Source organism: Parasteatoda tepidariorum, chromosome 5 (assembly GCF_982258835.1).
Source record: "Parasteatoda tepidariorum strain Cologne lab strain chromosome 5, Ptep-v5.0, whole genome shotgun sequence".
In the NCBI taxonomy this organism is placed as follows: domain Eukaryota; kingdom Metazoa; phylum Arthropoda; class Arachnida; order Araneae; family Theridiidae; genus Parasteatoda; species Parasteatoda tepidariorum.
The window spans coordinates 6,315,451-6,334,920 of NC_141759.1; the positions used below are offsets into that span (position 1 = coordinate 6,315,451).

Here is a 19,470-nt window from a genome sequence, read left to right on the forward strand (position 1 = left end):
CTTGTTTGAAAACTTTATTCTCAAATAATAGATACATAGTTTATCCCTTCATTACTTGTAGATAACATACTACACAGCAAAATTTTATAATTGATATGAATTTGAATATGTAGTTAAAAACAGAATAGCTGAATTCTAGTTGAACTTATTCTTTCAAAACTAAAAAATACTTACCAAGAAAACGATTTTAATTAATTAAGAATCATCACAAATGGCACTATTTCAAGTAACTTGGATAATTTTTTATTGTTGTTTTCCGAATTATATGGATACAGAAATATATACTATTCCATAACGAAGAAGAATATGCTATAACTATTAGAATTCTGTATGTTCTGAATTCATATTTATTCACTGGAATGACGAAAGCAATGTTGACTTCACTTTAATTCGTAATGAATTGAAAACAGAAGAAATGCATTTTACCTTAATACACACATCTGTAACAGTATCCGAAATCGGAAGTCATCAGTTGCAAGTTTGTTGATAATAGAAATTAAAAATTATTGAATTTTTCTTCAAATGTTTGGCGTGTTCTGTTCCTGAAAGATTTACTAATATTCTGGAGATTTTTTTCAAGTTCTTCGGCCTTTTCCTTAGGGAAATTTTGTTTCTTATTTGCTGCTAAAAAATGGCGTCTGATTCTGTCAATGATTTGGATGGAACTAAATGAAAACGTGATAAATTAATGTCTGATATTTACAGGCTCCCGCTAGACGGCGTACTCGAGCGTTGCGATCGCGAATAGTAAGATTCAGTAGGTCTGAGAATAGGTTTATAACTAATTTTTTTTTCATTCCTTGGACAAATTTAACGTATATTTTAAATTTATCTTTATTTAAACGATTTCAAACTAGACATAGAAACATAATTAATGAAAAGTAATATTCACTCACGTTGCAACAAATCACATTAAACTCTAATACTCATGCTCGCCCTTAAAAGAAAAGCATCAAATATATTTGCAAGTATGTGAATAAAGGCAGTGATATGGCAGTATTTCGAGTTGAAAATACCAATGTGACTGCAGTTCCAGTGAATAACAACGATGAACTAACGCTGTACCATATTGGCCGGTACATCAGCTCCAATGAAGCTATTTGGCGTATCTTTGGATTCCTAATTCATGAACGGGATCCAACCTTTATTCATTTAACCGTCCATCTTGAAAACAGCGCGTATATTTCATGAACGAGACAGCGATAGACCGAGTTATAAATCCACCAAAAACTACACTCATCGAATTTTTTTGAATTGTGTAATCGTGCGGACGCTTTTGGTGCCTTTCCACGGACATTACTCTACTCAGAAGTACCTCACTATTTCACATGGGTTCAAACAAAAAAATGGACACCCCGCATGCAAGGCACACCGGTTGGTGCATGTCCCGGTTTATTCAAATCAAACGCTTTAGGGGGAGAGTATTTACAGTTAATCCAAGGCAGATTGAGTGTTTTTATTTTCGACTGTTGTTGGTTAATGTCACCGGCTCATTGTCATTTCACGATATACGTAAAGTCGATGGACATCAGCATCCAACGTACAAAGATGCATGCCTTGCACTCGGCTTGCTGGAAGATGACAACCAGTGGGAATGTATGCTTGCTGAAGCAGCATAGAACTGCTTTGTCTACTATTTGCTATAGTATTAACTACATGTTTCCCGGCCCGTATGGAAACGTTTTGGGATAATCACAATGATTCGATGACTGATGATATACGGTATCAACATCGCACACGTTGCAACGATCTAACGATAGCATTCAGCCATGCTATGTACAATAACGCACTGATTGCTATTGAAGATCTTTGTATTATTGTTGGCAACTTGCCAGTCAGTCACTTCCGTATGTCTTCGCCAAATCGAAGTGCATCTGATTTATTAAACACTGACATGAATCGTGAACTTCAATACAATACGATAGAAATGGCAACGATTGTTACTCGCAGTGTTCCACTAATGAATGAGGAACAAAAGAACATTTATGACCGCATTATGCTCGCAGTTTCTGCAGGACAAGGTGGATTTTTTTTTGGATGCACCAGGTGGAACTGGCAAAACATTTATTATTTCGCTAATTCTCGCTGAAATACGATCAAATAATGGCATCGCGTTGGCCGTTGCATCTTCTGACATTGCGACAACTTTATGGGATGGTGGTAGAGCAGCTCATTCAGTAATTAAGCTGCCACTAAATATTCAAAACAACCCAGATGCAGTGTGCAACATCAAAAAGCAATCGTTTATGCCCACAGTGTTGAAACACTGTTAAATTATCATCTGGGATGAATGCACTATGGCACACAAACATTTGCTTGAAGCGTTGAACAGGACATTGAAAGATATAAAAACAATGACAAATTATTTGGCGGCACTCTGTTACTCCTTTCAGGTGATTTCAGACAAACACTTCCCGTCATTCCGCGTACGCTGATGAGATCAATGCTTGCTTGAAATCATCTCCACTGTGACGTAATGTTGAAAAAGTTCAACTAAAAGTAAATATGCGTGTCCGAATGCTTCAAGATTCATCTGCTGAAACATTCTCAAAACAATTGTTAGATATCGGTGATGGAAAAGTTACTAAGGATGAGACTGGATGCATAAAATTACTGGACGATTTCTGCATAATCATTGATTCACAAGATGCTCTCATTAACCTAATATTTTCCGATGTACACACACAATACATTCATCATGAGTGGCTGGCAGAAAGGACGATTTCAGCAGCAAAATATGTGAACGTCATCGAATTGAATCTGAAGATAAAACAGTTATTGCCAGGTAACTTGGTGACATATAAATCCGTTGATGCAGTTTGCGATCCTATTGAAGCTGCAAATTTTCCAACAGAGTTTTTAAACTCATTGGATTTACCAGGCATACCACCGCATAATTTAGTACTCAGAGTTGGATCTCCGGTTATTTTGCTTCGTATTTTGAACCTACCACGGCTGTGCAACGGCACGCGATTAGTCGTTAAAAAATTAATGAACAATGTTATCGAAGTCATTATTTTAGATGACAAATTCCGGGGTGAAAGTATATTACTGCCACGAATCCCTATTGTACCCACAGATGTGCCAATTCAATTTAAACGCATTCAGTTCCCCATTAGATTGGCATTTGCAATTACAAGGCCAAACAATGTCTGTTTGTGTCTTAGATTTGAGCACACCATATTTTTCACACGGACAATTATACGTGGCATGCTCTCGAGTGGGCAAACCATCCAGTTTATTTGTGTCAGCTAAAGATGGAATTTCAGAATTCGTTGTACATATAATTTATAAAAAAAGTTACAATAAATTTAAAAAACTATTATTTAGTGTGCTGTTATTTTCACATTCCGTCATCGTTCACAGCGCTCCATGCCTCCTCCACTCATATACCACATACGCACACATTTACAATAAATGAGATAAATTTTCATACTCTAGAAATAATTCATATGGCAAAACAGCGTTTGCCGAGTCAGCTAGTAACAATATAAATGTTATTTCAAAAAATGATTAGTTGGGAAAAATTACTTCTGTTCACCTAAATATGTTCTGATCTAAATATTTATAATACTACTAGATAATAATATTTGGACGCGGTAAATGAAGCCACAAGCGTTAGCAAACAGAATTTGTTTTAGTACATAGATGTTACGTGAATAATTTTAACTTTAGTAGAAAACTGTTTTCCACCACGAAACAACAATTAATGCGAAGCAATCAAAGGGGTTGTTGAGCGGCAATGATCTGGGGACTTAGCCGCCTCGTATTCAAAAAAAAAAAAAAAAAAAACCTTAAAGGAGTTTTTTAATTTTACTCATTTATAGGAGGCACAGAACTGGTTGAACAATTCAAATACAAAGTCAAGGAAACTGTATCAGAATTTCATTGCAAGACACGGCCACAGATGTTTAAAAGAGGTTGTATATTTCTTATAATTTTCTATCGCGTCAAATTGTAGACCAGTAATTAATGCATTTTTTCCCTTCCTCCTTTAGTTTGCTATAAGTTCTATAACATGGGAAGAAGATCAAAAAGATTTAATCAAACTTATAAAGGTAAGTAGTTAGTTCTAACAATTTTAAAAATCCATATGAAGTAAAATGGAAAGATATTGAAATGCATATATATGTTATGCTATGGTACCGAGTTAACCTTTTAGGACAAAAATATCAGAGATTAGTTCAATTTTAATTTTAAATTGTCAGATTTTTATTTTGCAGTCGATTTTAATGTAATGATGATTTCCTTAAAATTTTTATTTAACATTTATGAAGAAAAAGTGATTAAAGAAAACTATTTACTAATGTACACGGAACAGAAGCTCCTGAAGACTTTCACAGTGCGCACAAGACAAGTGCGCACTTTTTTCGCATGCAGCATATAGTTATTATTTCCTTTATGTCATGTGATCCATAACAAGGACTTCTTTGTTTGAGTTGACGTCGTAAGATTTAATCATAAAATCGGATGAAGATGCATTAAAATTCCAAAATATTTATTATATTGAATGATATTACGACGTTTTACATAAAGACTTTTTACTGCACAGCTTAGATTCATTTAATAAATAAAGATTGCATTTCTCACTAATTAATGATAATTTATACGAGAAGTGATTCGATTATTACGTGAAAGAGATTATTTAAAGTAATTATCTGTTAGAAGAGCTAGTCCAAGAAATATAATTCTTCTTAGGTTTTGCTGAGCTATTATTTTAGATGTTGCATATATATCCTTCAGCACTTGATATGAAAACAATTACTTTTCCTGTGGCAATGAACTGAACCAGAAAGTAAACAGGATTGTTAAAAAATTCTGTTCGAATTTTACACGATCATTTGTTTATCTGATCTTTAATATATTAGTTTAAATGATTTTGCATAGTGCTGGACAATATTCTAGTTTATTAAAATACTAATAAATTACATAAGGATGCAAACTGCTCTGATTCTGTAAAAGTTTTAATAAATTGGTATCGATTTAAATACTAAAACTTATAGAATTAAGATAATTGCATGCATACTCTTTAGAAGTGTCACCATGCAGTAATTGAATATCTAATGATCCTGGGAAATTCATATCTTTTTTGCAGGCCTCAGTTGGCAGCACAAAAGAGATAAGCAAAAAGGCTGTTAAAAGTTACAGTGAATTATTCTCAGAGCTGAGCACTCCTTTAAGTTTTTTGGATAGGTAATAAACTTTGATACACACAAATGTCGTATCAATATTCTTTTCATAAATATACTTAAAGAAAAATAAAATTCTTTAATTATTTAGTGTTTTCTACCTTTCTAAACCTAATAAAACACAACAGCTGCCGTGATCTTAAAAGTTATTTTTACGAAAAAAATTTATAGTACATAAGCTCACCTGACAAAAAATTAGTCACCCTTTGAGAAATCATGAAAAAGATCATTTAATAACGTGTAACAGCGTCTTTAGATTTGATGACTGCCTGGATTCGGTTAGGAAGTCGAATCCAGTTTAAGCCCCTCGTCGAGGATTTAATCGCGCAAATTCACCAAATTGTGAGAATGCTGATTTTGGCGTTTTTCCCGTTGTTCCAACATGTCGCACAAATTTTTAATGGGGTTCAAGTCAGGTGATTTTGCTGGCCAGCCGAGATGTAATTGAGTGTCTGAGTGTTCATAAAGCCAGTCACATATACTTCCAGCCCCATGAACTTTGCTGTTGTCATCTTGAAAAATCAACTTGTTGTCATCTTATGTGCAAGTGCGAGCAATGACCTCTTACGAGATGTTCGACTCCATATGTTCACTGTATGCAGCTCCATTCGCAATTTTTTTTCTCCCTAAAAGACTGGGATGGATCTTCATTTAATAACTGAAGTAATTCCTGTCCAGTTTGGAAGCGATTTTGATTGAAAAGTCGTGAAACGCGTCTCCGGTCACTTTCATGCAGGATCTTTTTCTGACCACAATTCTGACGTCGTGTTTCGTGACCACGTATATTACACCACTGCTTGTGGACACGTTGAACAGTCAGCTTTGAAACGCCAAAAAATCCAGCAACTTTATTCACCATATGACCATTGGCACGGCCAAACACAATTGCCCCTTTTTACCACTCTATCTCATCTTCACTCTTACCCATATTTACACACAATTTCCGCTTCAAACAAAAATATCTCACTGATAGCTACTTGTCTTTGATCAGGTTGAAGCAGTGTGCATGCAGTTGAACACGTCACTTGACCACTGCGTCATCTAACGAAGCCTAAGGATTCATCGTTGTTTGCGCACTCGGGTGACTAATTTTTTGTCCGGTGATCTAATGTTTCTGTGAATGACCTAAATGGGTGGTTGTTGATTTCCATCGGTGAATGTTGACAATCACATAGTCGCTTTGGTAAATGTCCGAAATATATACCAGGTCCAGTTAAGTGCCACTGCCCGGTATACAAATGCGCGATATGCCCTGCATCAATGTTTTTTTAAGGTTCAGTGGCCCTGCATGCATTTAACTGGTACTTCGAACACTGATGTTTCTCTTAATCTATCTTCAGTAGATATAAAAATATCGACTAAATATTGTAATATCAACGAATAAATTAATATTAAATAGGATATAGCAAATTTTTCTGACATTCACCAAAGTGACTATGAGATTGTTGGAAAGTCGACATTCTCTTGATTTCCGTCAATTCATGGTAACGCATGTAAGTTTAAACTACGTGAATATTTCCTTATGCTAGCTATCGCAGTAAAAGCCATCTAAATTGCACGGTGATTTGTATTTTAGATTGAAATATAAAACATTCTTGTATTAGTGTGGATGTGACCATCTATGCTTTTCAAACAAAATATCGTTCCGTTTTGAAAAATGTTTCGAGCATTGTGGGGTGACAGGTAGGAAGGTACTCTATTTACGTCGAACTAGAGCTGCCCAACGGGCTATTGACGACTGTCTGGGAAACATCCTTGAGGATGATCCGAAGACATGTCATCGCAATTTTGATCCTCTGCTGAGGGGATGGCTCCCCTGCTTTGGTAGCCCGACTTCCTGCTCGTGAAGTTGAGCACTTTACGGTCGAATAGTTTAACGAGAACCGATACCGCGCACCCTCGTTCCCCATGCAGGCTGATCAAAGTGGTCACCCACCTGCTTTCTGACCGCAGACAGTGATGCTTGGCTTCAGTGTTCTACTGGGAACGGTGTCTTTACGATCAGTTCACTACGCGTCTTGTGGGATAACAGAGAATTAGTTTAAATTCCACGTGACTCTTTATATATAAGCAAGAGTTTTATATTTAATATGATACGTTATTTATAAACTCTTGTTTTGAAATGAATGAATTCATCGCAAAACTACTTTTTCAATAGATGTCCTTCCTCATGACTATATGTCACCAAGCCGAAAACGCGAACTTTTACCTGTGACCGTTGGTAGATTCGTGTTTTTCGGCATGGTGCCATCGATATACATAAAACTGTTTCAGCCTTATGTTTAATAAATGTATAGTTAACTTTCAGTGAGTAATTTAATCATTCAACTTTCACCTCTCATGCTGAAATCTTAAATGTTTTTAAAAAGCAGTCCTTAAATATGTTAATTAATTATAGCAGATGATAAAGGCATTTACGAACTCAGTTTTAACTCATCAGATTTAGATTCACGTTCCTCAAACTATGAAGGTAACAGTATCAACCGTATAATTTAGAATGTTCATTCATAGCACTAATATAAAAATATATGTTACACATATAAAAAAAATAGATTATCGAAAGAAAATAACATATAATGGAAATTTTTCTTATAATTTTGTATTATATTGAGTTGCAATCAGAAACATTTTGTCTATCAATGAGCAAATATTTTGTATCATCACAAAAACTCTCAAATTTAAAATGAAAAAATCATAAGAAATCGGTTACATTATTTAAGAGAAAGTAAATTTTTATAAAATACAAGTTTATTACTCAAGAAATATTAAATCCATATACCCTGTAGTATACATAAGAACGTTGCTTTTAATCATGGGTTAGAGTTCTCTAGCCTACATGTTAACTATAGAAGGATTTCGTGCTTTTCCTCTCCATGTAACGTACATGCGGATTAGTTCCATCAAAAAGACCTCCACGAAGGCAAATTTTTTCCTTGTTCTTGATCCAATAGTTCCTTGTCTTCTGAATTGGGTTCAAAATTACAAGACTACGGAGTTGAACATTAGCAAGTCGTAAATCTAAAATTGGGTCGGTTGTTCAACGAAGTTTATAAAAAGGTGCACGTTAAATCTGTCGTTCCTGAAAGCTCTTTCATTAGTTGTAATGTTAAAGTTAGAGTGAGGGACACGAGCTAAAACACTGCCCACGTCGTCTGACCAGAATCAAAATTGCATGGTATTCTTAAAATGGCCGTTAAAAAATATTGCCCTTAAAATGGAGATAGGTGCTTCGCCATAGTAGGGTGATGATTTCAATTCATTCAGTTCAATTTTTTAGTCAATAAAATGTTAAAAAATGATACATTATGTTAATACAGGTTACATTTAGTTGCATAATGCTCGAGATAATTGCTAATATTAAATTCTTAAAAAAATATTTTCAGACTATTACTGAGGTTTGTCATCCCAAATTGTTGCAAAGGTGTTAGCTGCCGTGAAACCACCAAAGTAAAAGTTTCATCGATTACTTTTCTTTATTCGATTACTTGTCCGTTATTCATAATAAATGTTAACATAATTTTTATAGTCTCTGATCATCAAGTGCATGGACTACTGGAGGAAAGGATTCCGGCGTCTTGCACAACAAATGGTGTCAGAAGGACGAATCTTGGACAATGATTTACTCTACTTTTTGACACTTGACGAAATTAAGTGTCTTCTGAAAACGAGAGAACCGAAGCATATTATCAGGTATTGTTTATGCAATCATCGATTGCTATTGATGACATTGATTTTTCTCTTGTAATTGCTTATATACCGAGACTGACTGATTCTAAAATTAAACTGTCGGAAACAAAAGGCAAAAGAGAAATGAAACAAATGATATGTTGTTTATTGTGAAAGTGAAAAATATCAAGCAGAAATTTTGGAAATTAGTATTAAAACGTGTCAAAAGATGGCGTTGTGCTTAACTAATTACCAGAGCTATCACATGAAGTGAAGCTTTTTTGCGAATAATATACTATTTTCATTATTGCTGGTAGTTACTCGTCACACTTACTCGTGAGTGTTAAGTCAAGTTTAGTCTATGTTTAACTAGCACTCTCTGTAATTTTTCTGAAAATAGAGCAAAATATAAAAATGAAGAAAAGCCACAGTTTTGATAAAATTAAAAGCGTTTGTAGTCGAATTTTCTTAATATATAAAAAGTTGCTCCAATGTTGCAATACCTGGTTTATAAAAATAGGTATAAGGTATTAATTTTGATAATTTTCAACTATGCGGAAAAATGTCGCCAAATTGATGATTCTTTTTTTTAAAAAAAAGCTTAATAACTTAAGAATATAAGTTATTTGCCTGTTCGAAAGTTTTGATATTTCTTTACGGCAAGGGGGAATCCAGGGTTTTAAATTAAATTATAGCTTTGTTTCAATTGTAAGGCACCACTTAAACTGTGGCATTATTTTCTTCATTTTGATGGCTAAAGAGTTTCGAAAAACCAGGCTAAAGGAGGTTGCCGTACCGGGTTAGGAGATACCCTGTTATCGAAATATCTATTGGACACCATGTTATCGAAGCATGATTGTATGAGAAACTCCTAGTACATTGTGCTTGTACCGAAAGCGAAATTACCACAGAGATATTGCAAGCAAATATTTTTTGATTTATTATGATGCATTTTTAAAGTTAACAAAACAAATATGGCCCTACTTATAAAATAACAAACTAAAATATCAAGCATCATCTCTTTTAGTGAGACGAAAATAGCTAATTTTATCCATTTTATCTAACAATTTTATTACTATAAACGATCGGACTGAGGGGCCATCAGACATCCAAACAAAATATCAGTCCTAAGCCTGAGTCCAAAAATTTTAAATTACCAGAGCATGAATAGTTGCTAGCGGACACTTATGAACATAGAAAAAGATTCACAATTTGGCGAGTTATCGATCGAAAATATAGCCAAGAACAAAGCCGACCCCGTGTTAGTAATATTAAATTTTAAATAATTTGGTTAGAACTTTGTGGTTAGAGAGATAAAGTAGCTAGTTAAAAATAGGTTTTGATATTCGATTTAGTATAGTCATAACACTGAATTAATGAATTATTTGTTGAGAATTTTAAAATTAGCTTTTACATTGATTTTAAGGAAAATAATAAACTTATTCATATTTGCTTTTTATAAAATGTAATAAAATTAAACAATTTATTTAATTTAATTATAATAGGATTAAGAATGATTGAAAAATTAAAATTATGAAATTAAAGAAATTTTAAAAACTAGGAAATAGTAATGTCCATGAGAGCATCACTCATGCGTTTTTTAACTAGAATACCTCAGGTTTGATTACACTCCAAGCAATTGTATTTTTTCAAGAGCTCTTCTCATCTCTCGCACCATCTGCTGGTATTTTTTATAACTAAATTCCGCAATTACTATATAAAAGTTTCATAGCTCTCAATAAAAATATTGTTTGTTTCCTTTCTCTAGAATTCTTTGTTTTTAAGATATTTAATTATAAAATCCAGTTAGTTCTCCGTCGGGCATCCAGAATTAATAGATTAAACATTGCTTTCTTTCTCATGATGATTTTTTATTTAGGGCTAAACAGAGGAGGAAAATATTCCCCACCCTGCAAAAGTACACACTTCCAGAAATCATACGGGGTTACCCTAAACCAGTAAGTATAAGAAATACCTAATATGCAAACAGTGTTTGGTTAGTGTTCACCACATTTAATACACATTTTTTTTCTCTCTTTTTTTTCGTAATTTATGCCAAAAAAGAGCAAAAAATAATTTGCTCAGAAGGGGAGGCAACATTAATATGAATTTAAGGATTGCCAAAATTATAACACTATACAACTAAAATTGTGTTCTGGGTTTAATAATATTGATTTCCGTTTTATTGAGCAAGAAGTACAAGGTTTGTTTTTTAAGTAAAGGCCGTTTGAAAATAAAAACCAAAGGAGAGATGATTTTCATGAAGCAAATTTATTTTTTGATTCTACATACATTTCTTGTTGTTTTTCAAGATAGTTGCCAAGTTTGCTTAAACTCTTATCATAGTACCTTACACAACTAGAATACCCTCTTTATAGTAACCTGTCCCCTGCTCCGATAACAGAGTGGTCACGATCGTTTTCACGTCTTCGTTATCATTGTACCGGTTGCAGCCAAAATGATATTTAAAGCAATGGAAAAGATGAAAATCACTAAACGCAAGATCTGGGCTGTATAAAGGGTGGTTCGAAACTTCCCAGCCAATAGAGTCCAATAAAGCTCAGGACTGAGCTGTGGAGTCATTGTCATGGAATAGCAAAATTTCCTGCCAGCATGACATTAGGAAGCATCTTAAACTTCACAAATCTGCCGGTGAATGCATGCAGCAGACAGATTTCTTGTCGACTAGAAACGCATTAATGACCGTACTTCATACGCGGCGGGTGATTTGTTAAACATTTCAAACACACAGGACTAACCGTACAAGTTACCTACACTGCTGTAACTGAGCACGGTTGTTTCCAAGGAATGCCAGAACCCGACGCAGTATTAATTTTGCTACGAGTTTAAAAGTTTATACGGACCTGAGCTCTGATGTAGTCGTCTTCTGTATACATCCTTCATTTTATCGTTACTAAATCACGTGTTTATCTGCTAACACAAGTTAATCACATTGATTAAGAGTCGTCGACTTCCTCCTCACAGCCATTTGTATTTACCACCTTACGCTACTACCACATCGACTAAGCTTGTGATGAATGGGAAAAAGATCCGCTTAATATAATCATCGATAATAGGCCTGCCAACAGCTACGCTTTTTGCAAAAAATTTAATAGAGTGGTAGACATTTAAAAACCAAAGGTTTCAGAATTTTTTTTTTCTTCAAACATTTTAAACAGTTGGCAACATCAAAACGGTTATGAAAGTAGTTCATTATTTATTAAAAAGCTTTATTTTATGAAATGACAGAAACTCTGAAGAACAGGTAAAAACTCCGAGTATTAAATGACTTTCTAGTGAAAGTATGACGATTGTTCACTGTAGAAATTTTTTGCAGAGTTTCTTTCAGTATGAAGAAAGCAAAACAACGCGAATAAAGCACAAATAAAGGCAAAAAAGCAAACTATAGTAGTTTCGGTTTTATAAATTCTAAAGACATTCATCAGTGTCTAAACACAAAATGACAGAAGAAAGTAGGGATTAAACTCGTTGCAATAAGAAAAAAGGGAGTTTAAACAGTGGAGTGAGAGGAATATACTTGAATAAGATAATAAAAGAAGAGAAATCAGAAAGAGATGTGAGTGGGTTGGGAGAGAACCTCATGTGTGCGAAGGGTTAAAATTAAATTAAAATAGATTTCCTAGCATTTAAAAATAAAGGAATACTTGAAAGATCATTTACAAAATTTTAAGAATTTTTAAAAGTATGGAATGATCCTCTGAATTCTTGATCTGTAGATGAAGAACAGAGCTGAATGGTAATCGCAGAAATAAACTCAAACGTATGATTAAAATTGCAACTCTGTAGGACAATTAAAGATTGTTTAATATACTGATTTTCGATCGGTTTTTCATATTAATTGAAGTCGGAAGTTTTTAGGTTACGTTTATTTTGACTTAATAGGCGTTATATTAAGATTATTATTGTTATTAACATTAGTAGTCGTAAATCCAAAAGTAGGATCGGGTGTTCAACGACAGTTATTAAATAAAATATACACAAAGGCAGTGTAACACAAATGCTGGTTAGTTCCATCTAAAAGCGAGTTATCACGAAGGTAAGTTTCTCCAAAATACTTAATCCAGGATTGTCCTTGTATTCTGGGTTGGGTTCGAAATTACAAGGCTACGGAGTTGAACATTGATAGGTGTAAACTTAGAATTCGGTCGACTGTTCAACGCTGGTAATAAAACAAAATAAAATGTATACAAGACCACAGTGACAATAAACTTTATAATATCTTAGTTGTTAACATAAGTTAGAAAGTCTTTAGGGATGGTGAAATTTAGTTTGTCTCGCACTTTCTCCTGTCATTTTGTGTTTCGAATTTTGAATGTTTTTATTAGAAAACTGAAACTACAGTATGCCACTTTTTGTGCTTTTATTTCAGTTGTTTTTATTTAATCAGTGTAGCTTAAAGTATGCTTTATTTTAATTTGGATCTCTTTGAAAAATCATTCCAGCAACAGTCAGTTTTGGTCCAAAGGGGTTGATTGATGTTAAGGACTCCACAATTTTGTGACCAATCGCATTATTGTGTAAATGGGGTCAGTGTGTCGCATAGGCAGTCCTTACTTTCCACCAGTACTTAAAAATGACTAAACCAATGAGCAATCTCTTTTAATTTGTTGTTATTTTTGTTGGATTTCTATCCTCTTTTACATATTTTTCTTCCATTTTCATTCTTTATAAAGGATGACGAAGATTCATCAGAGACACCAAACTACATAGCAGACCTCAATATGCAAGGTAAATATCAAATTCGTTTGTTTCATGTCGATGTTAGTGTGAATGACTGAAATTGGAAGACTTCCACCTGTGAATGTTGACAATTACATTGTCGCTTTAGTAAATGCCCGTAGTAAAATGCCATTGCCCGGTATGCCCTACATCAATGCTTTTTTTTAAGGTTTAATGCCACTGCCCGGAACACTGATGTTTCTCCTATTCTATCCTTAGCGGATATTAAAATATCGAATAAATTAATATCGAATCAGATATAACAAATATTTCGGACATTCACCAAAGCGACTATGTGATTGTTGACATTCACTGGTGAATGTTGACATTCTCTTGATTTCGGTCATTCATGGTAGCATCAATTTACATGTTCATTTACTACAGTAGAAGTTATAACGAAACATTTTCAGGTGTACCCGTCAGTCAAGGTGTTGTGAAAGGATACGCCAGAGTTGCCACATCATTACAAGAAGCGGCTTCTATAAAAGTAACGCATTTATATTTCTACCTCGCCTTGTACACTAATTACTTGATAATGTGTGCCTTTTTATAAGCTACTTTATGAAAGTTACGCATTGCATTAAAAAAGTAACTCAAGCTATTATTATTTTCATAAAAGTAACGTACGGTATTATAGAAGTGGTAGCGCACGGTATTATTATTTTTCGTTATAAAAGTATCGTATTTATATTTCAACCACATCTTGTCCCCCAAATACTTGATAATATGTGCGTTTTTTGCGCTACTTTATAAAAGTAACACACTTTATTATTATTTTTCATGCCAAATATAAAAAGTATTCGCCGATTTTCAAAAGTCTTCGCCAAATGCAAATCGTAAAAAATTTTTATGATTAATTTATTACAAGTAGAAAACAATTTTACTGTATTTCGTTTCAAGCTTATATTATTTGGACCCAATTCAAACTGGCTGTGGGGCGTATTTACCGAAAATTACAGTAATCGAATAAAAAATACTGATTTGTTCAGAAAAATTAATTTTGACGTAATATTGAGGATCGAGTTAAATATATATTTTTCTTTCCATTGACAAAATCACTCGCCAGTACTTTCACCAAAGCAAAATTTTATTCTCCATATTTATGATTTTATCGTATTTCTTGAGGTGACGAATGCTTAGCGCGGGCCCTGATTATTCAATCGTAATCATGGCACACACACATTGTTAATGTTCAAATTGAAACAATTCTTTATGATTGTTTGCCTTCAAATAGTTATATGAATATGTTCTTCAAATAGCATAGTTTTGTAAATATTTTCAAAATCATTAAAAACACTATTAAATGACTCTTAAATAAATGATGTTCGAAATTCTCTACATAATTTAATTCTATTTTATTTAGCCAGGAGAAATCTTAATTGCTTTTAGTACAGACATCGGTTGGAGTCCATATTTCCCGATTATTTCTGGAGTTGTGACAGAACTCGGTGGACTTATATCACACGGTGAGTTGCCAAATTATCTGACTTTTGGAGCGATACTTTTCTTGAATATTTAAAGTGGTAGTAAGTTTTAGCGTTATTGTTTTATATTTGATGAATTTAACAATAATTTTGACTACCACCCTTTTTAAAAAATAATTATAAATTATTATTAATTTCATAATATTAAGACTTCAAGTAACATTTAAATTTGCCTACAGATACGGTCGATAAAGAAAAAAATTTCATACTGATAGTAAAATTATAGCGTTGAGATGCTATAAGTCTTCAATTTAAATCTTAGAAGAAAACTCTAACTACCAAGACAATTAAAAAAAAAGTTGAAATATTTATTTGTTTCTTAAGCCTTAAGTGTGTCAATAAATTTATTTTTAGAAAATATTTTCATTATTGTTGTTGTTTTACTACCACTTTGTAGCGACCGTATAAGTATATTTTTACAACAACGCAACACTACAAAAAATAAAATAAAATAAAACGCTTACTGATTCTCTCTAAATCTTGAATCATTTATGATTTCAGAGTTCAATTACGAACTTCGCACTCTCCGACGGGATGAGAGTAGGAAGTTAAAAGCAGTTTTTTTTATACCACTATTGTTGAAAAAGCATTCTTATGGAAATCATACAACCCTATGAGATTATTTCGAAACTGTTCCAACAATTTTTTACCTAGTAAATCTTCCAAATGTGCTAAAAGAAAACATGTTTCGATAGAATTACATAGCTGCCAACTCTTCCGGTTTTCCCGGAAGATTTTATTTCCATATTTATAGTGGTAGCGAAATTCATGTTATTCCGCTAAACTTTTTGAATTATAATAATAATTATAAATGAGTTTGACCACCACTACATATATATAATTACAACAAATATATATGAAAGCATTTTAGTCATTACGATAGCGAATTTCAACCTGATTAAATTATAAATATATTTTTGAAGAAGATAGTTTTTCGGTTATTGTTTTACTACCACTTGGACAATCTATTCTCGAAAAGAGTGAATGTTGGCAGGTACGGAATTAGTATACAAGTGTTTTTATTGTTTTTGATCAACCCATATGCGTCGGTTGATTGTTTGTAATTCTGGACCAAAATGTTCTAAGTTAGACTTATAAAATCTATGTTAATAAAGCAGAATGTTTGTATGTATGTACCGTATACTAATTCGCAATTGGATACCCGCAAGTGACGTCATCGTTGGTAAATCAGGGCATGTGTCGATTCAGAAACCAGCACACGCGTGACGTCTCTTACAGGTATTCAATTTAATATGATTTCAACCACATGACTAGGCATAATCATTTCACTTCTCGAGCTGTCAGTACCCAATTCTAAACCGTGGTATTATTTGATTGAAATACATTTAAAGACACAGCTGTCCAATTTGTTTACTTTTAAACTATCTCGAACCAGCGGTTCGTGAGCTACACCCCAAAGAATGAGTTTTCCATATGATTTGATAAATATTTCTTAATGAGCCGTTGTCGCTCAAGAGATAGAGCGTTTGACTGAGGTGACTCAGGTTCGAATGCCAGCAATGGCTGGTGTATACGAACACCGCATCTGGCTTGAACCAAGTACAGTGCTGATGTAAAATATCCCCAGTGGTAGACGGATCTCCTTGCCGTCAGGCTAACCGTGGAAGGTTTTCGTGAATTTCCTCTCCATGTAATGCAAATGCGGATTTCCACTGCATGTAACGTAAATCCATAAAAAGTCCTCCATGAAAGGAAATATTTCTCCCAATACATGATACAGGAAGAGGAAAATCACAAAACTTCCCCCGGTTAACCCGACAGCAGTGGGATTAGAATATTTCTACCACAGATGATATTTCATGTCAGTACTGTGGCTGTGTGGAGCAGAATTCATATCGACCAACGAAGGTTGGATTCGAACATGGGTCGCCTCATTGGAAGACGAGCGCTCTATCCCCTAATGCACTATGGTTCTAGCGAAATTAATTGAAATAGTACGATTATATCGAATAGAAATTAACATTCATATTTACTCATTTCAGGAGCTGTTGTGAGCCGGGAATATGGCCTGCCGTGTGTTGTCGGCGTACGAGGAGCCACAAAGCAGTTTAAAACAGGTAACTTTAACTGGGCTGCAATCTTTCCACCGTTTTTGTAAAATTTTATTCTAGTGGTAACTAAATTAATGTTTTAATTTGTTATTCATTTAAACTTTTTTTTCCACTTCATTACTTATAAATGATTTAAAAGTTCCTATGCAACAACATTTTGTACCAGCTCTCTTGACGAGAGGCCTTAAAATTTTCGAAAAATTACCTAAAAATTCTGAAGGCTTTGATTTTTAATTGTCTACCACTTCGTGAAACATTTTGCAAAAAGCGCTGTAGTTGGCAGCCCTGTCTTTCACATGCTTGGGGTGATTACACTTCCTCTCCTCAGCCCTACCAACTACTACGCTTTTTGTAAAATATCTTGAAGAATGGTAGACATTTATGGAAAGGAGTAGTAGTTGGCAGGCATGTGTTTATAAACAGTTATTTCCTGGATGCTTTCGAACCCTGCTTAGATCTCACTTCTTATTTTAAAAAAGTACTAAGTTTGTTTATCTTTTCTTTCATTTTATTCATTTTTAAAACTTTTCAAGATTTTTTTAAATTTGCTAATTAACTGTTTTGAAATAAGGTTTTATTTTATTGACATTATTTAGATGCTATGTTTTGATATTTTAGGTGATTATATTTTACTTGATGGAAAAAAAGGTATTTTACAGAGATTGCCACAACCGAATGGTTTAGAAGACAAAGAAGCAGGTGAAACCGTAAGCTGAAATGAAGAAATTCGTCTGAAACTGTTTTCTGAGAAATTTCGTCTGAGCTTATTTTCATAACAAAACTGATCAAGTTTTTTTTAAAATTTCTTTTTCTATTTAAAAATAAATTGTAGTTGGGAATTTATGCATTTCTGTTTAATTCCGTAATAGTGAATGCCACTTTTACTTATTTATATGAGTAAAGATAGAAAGCATTACCGGCAAGTTTTTCATAATTTATTTCCGACTTTTATAGTATGTTGTAAAGTGTATTGCTAAGGATAGTATAGAGCCATAATGTACTTTCATTGTAGGAAAATTATTTGCTGAGGAAGTTCGGTGCAAAGGCAATGTATAATATCCCGGGATAGCCTGGTTGGTAAGGTGTTGGGCTCATGTACAAGACGCCGTGGGCTCGATCCTGGCCTGCCGAAAACCTCCCGTGTAGAAAATGGTGATTTATGCACGTTAAATATTTCGGGTCATAAAGGTCTCCATGTTTTATCGTTATCAAAGCTCTCCATGTCTTTTCGTTCTTCCTTAACATGTAATAACGTGTTTATCTTCATTAAAAAACGTGTAATAACAGTGTATTAAATGTTAACTTGTTTCACGTTGAATATATTAGGGTATCAAAATCCTACACTTCCTCAAAACAAGTCAATACCTCTGGGAATACTGTATAGGAGAATGATCCTTTTTTAAGTTCAGGTCAAAATTACGACCTGTGAATGAATGAATGACGTACAAATAAGTTCCTCCCTTTAAATGGACTGTGACGTGTGTGTGACTGAATTCATTTTCCTAGCCATAGGTAGAGCCACTAAGAAACAAAAAACGCAACACTTGCTTTAAAATCGCTTGGTTTCACCAAGCAGGCTTTCTGATATTAGCAAATGGTATTAGAAACAATAACATAATAAAGTTATTAAAAAAAAATAGAATAAGTTAATATTTTCAGTTAAGTATTTTTTCATTTTAAGTAATTTTTCTGCCATTGCATATCAAAATTTCAAAGCATCATATGAAAGCAACTTATTTTCAGTTATCATGTGGTGATTTTTTTAAATAGTAGACGCAATTTTTCTTATTCTACAAGTTTTTAATTCGCTACCAATTCTTTAAAATGTTTGCAGATGGAACAGCATATGGACAACTGATCAAAAGTTTTAAAGCTAAAAAACTCTGAAACTATAGGTAAATTTCGCAAACTGAAGTTAGCTCCCGTACGTATGATTTCAAGTAAGTGCGCATGTGCACTTCTAGTGAGCATGCGTTAGTTCAGGTGAAATGCGCATAAGCCTGTGAAAAGATATCAAATTTACGAAAGTGAAAAGGAGAGATTTAGCACATCTTTGTAAGTTAAAAAACCCCGCTAACGTAGTGGAATATCATTTAACTTCGACAACAAAATCAAAACAAACATTGTAAGTGTTTGTTTTGAACGTAGATTATCTTTTTTAAGCCATGGCATACGATTGAAGATCCTTTACTCTACGTGAAACTGTGGTTCTATGAGCAGAAAAATTTGGTAGATTTTGATGAATTCAACGATAAAGAAAGCAGCTTATTATTATCATTATTAATAATACTTTCAAAAACATTATTATTACTTTTATTG

The 19,470-nt window shown here is 33.6% G+C and overlaps 1 protein-coding gene across 3 annotated transcripts in view; it reads left to right on the forward strand.

The window, feature by feature from the left end:
- LOC107441594 (uncharacterized) overlaps nt 1–17,994 on the forward strand; it is a 137,980-nt gene extending 119,986 nt beyond the window's left edge. For all 3 annotated transcript variants that reach the window (XM_087163275.1, XM_087163277.1, XM_087163276.1), the window contains 11 exons: nt 3,828–3,920; nt 3,999–4,058; nt 5,096–5,193; nt 8,573–8,636; nt 8,716–8,879; nt 10,735–10,813; nt 13,550–13,604; nt 14,006–14,082; nt 14,959–15,061; nt 17,083–17,157; nt 17,770–17,994. In XM_087163275.1, the coding sequence (XP_087019401.1) occupies nt 3,828–3,920; nt 3,999–4,058; nt 5,096–5,193; nt 8,573–8,636; nt 8,716–8,879; nt 10,735–10,813; nt 13,550–13,604; nt 14,006–14,082; nt 14,959–15,061; nt 17,083–17,157; nt 17,770–17,867 (966 nt within the window). In that variant the 3' untranslated portion in view covers nt 17,868–17,994. The remainder of the gene's footprint in view (nt 1–3,827; nt 3,921–3,998; nt 4,059–5,095; nt 5,194–8,572; nt 8,637–8,715; nt 8,880–10,734; nt 10,814–13,549; nt 13,605–14,005; nt 14,083–14,958; nt 15,062–17,082; nt 17,158–17,769) is intronic.
- The last annotated feature ends 1,476 nt before the right edge of the window (nt 17,995–19,470 follow it).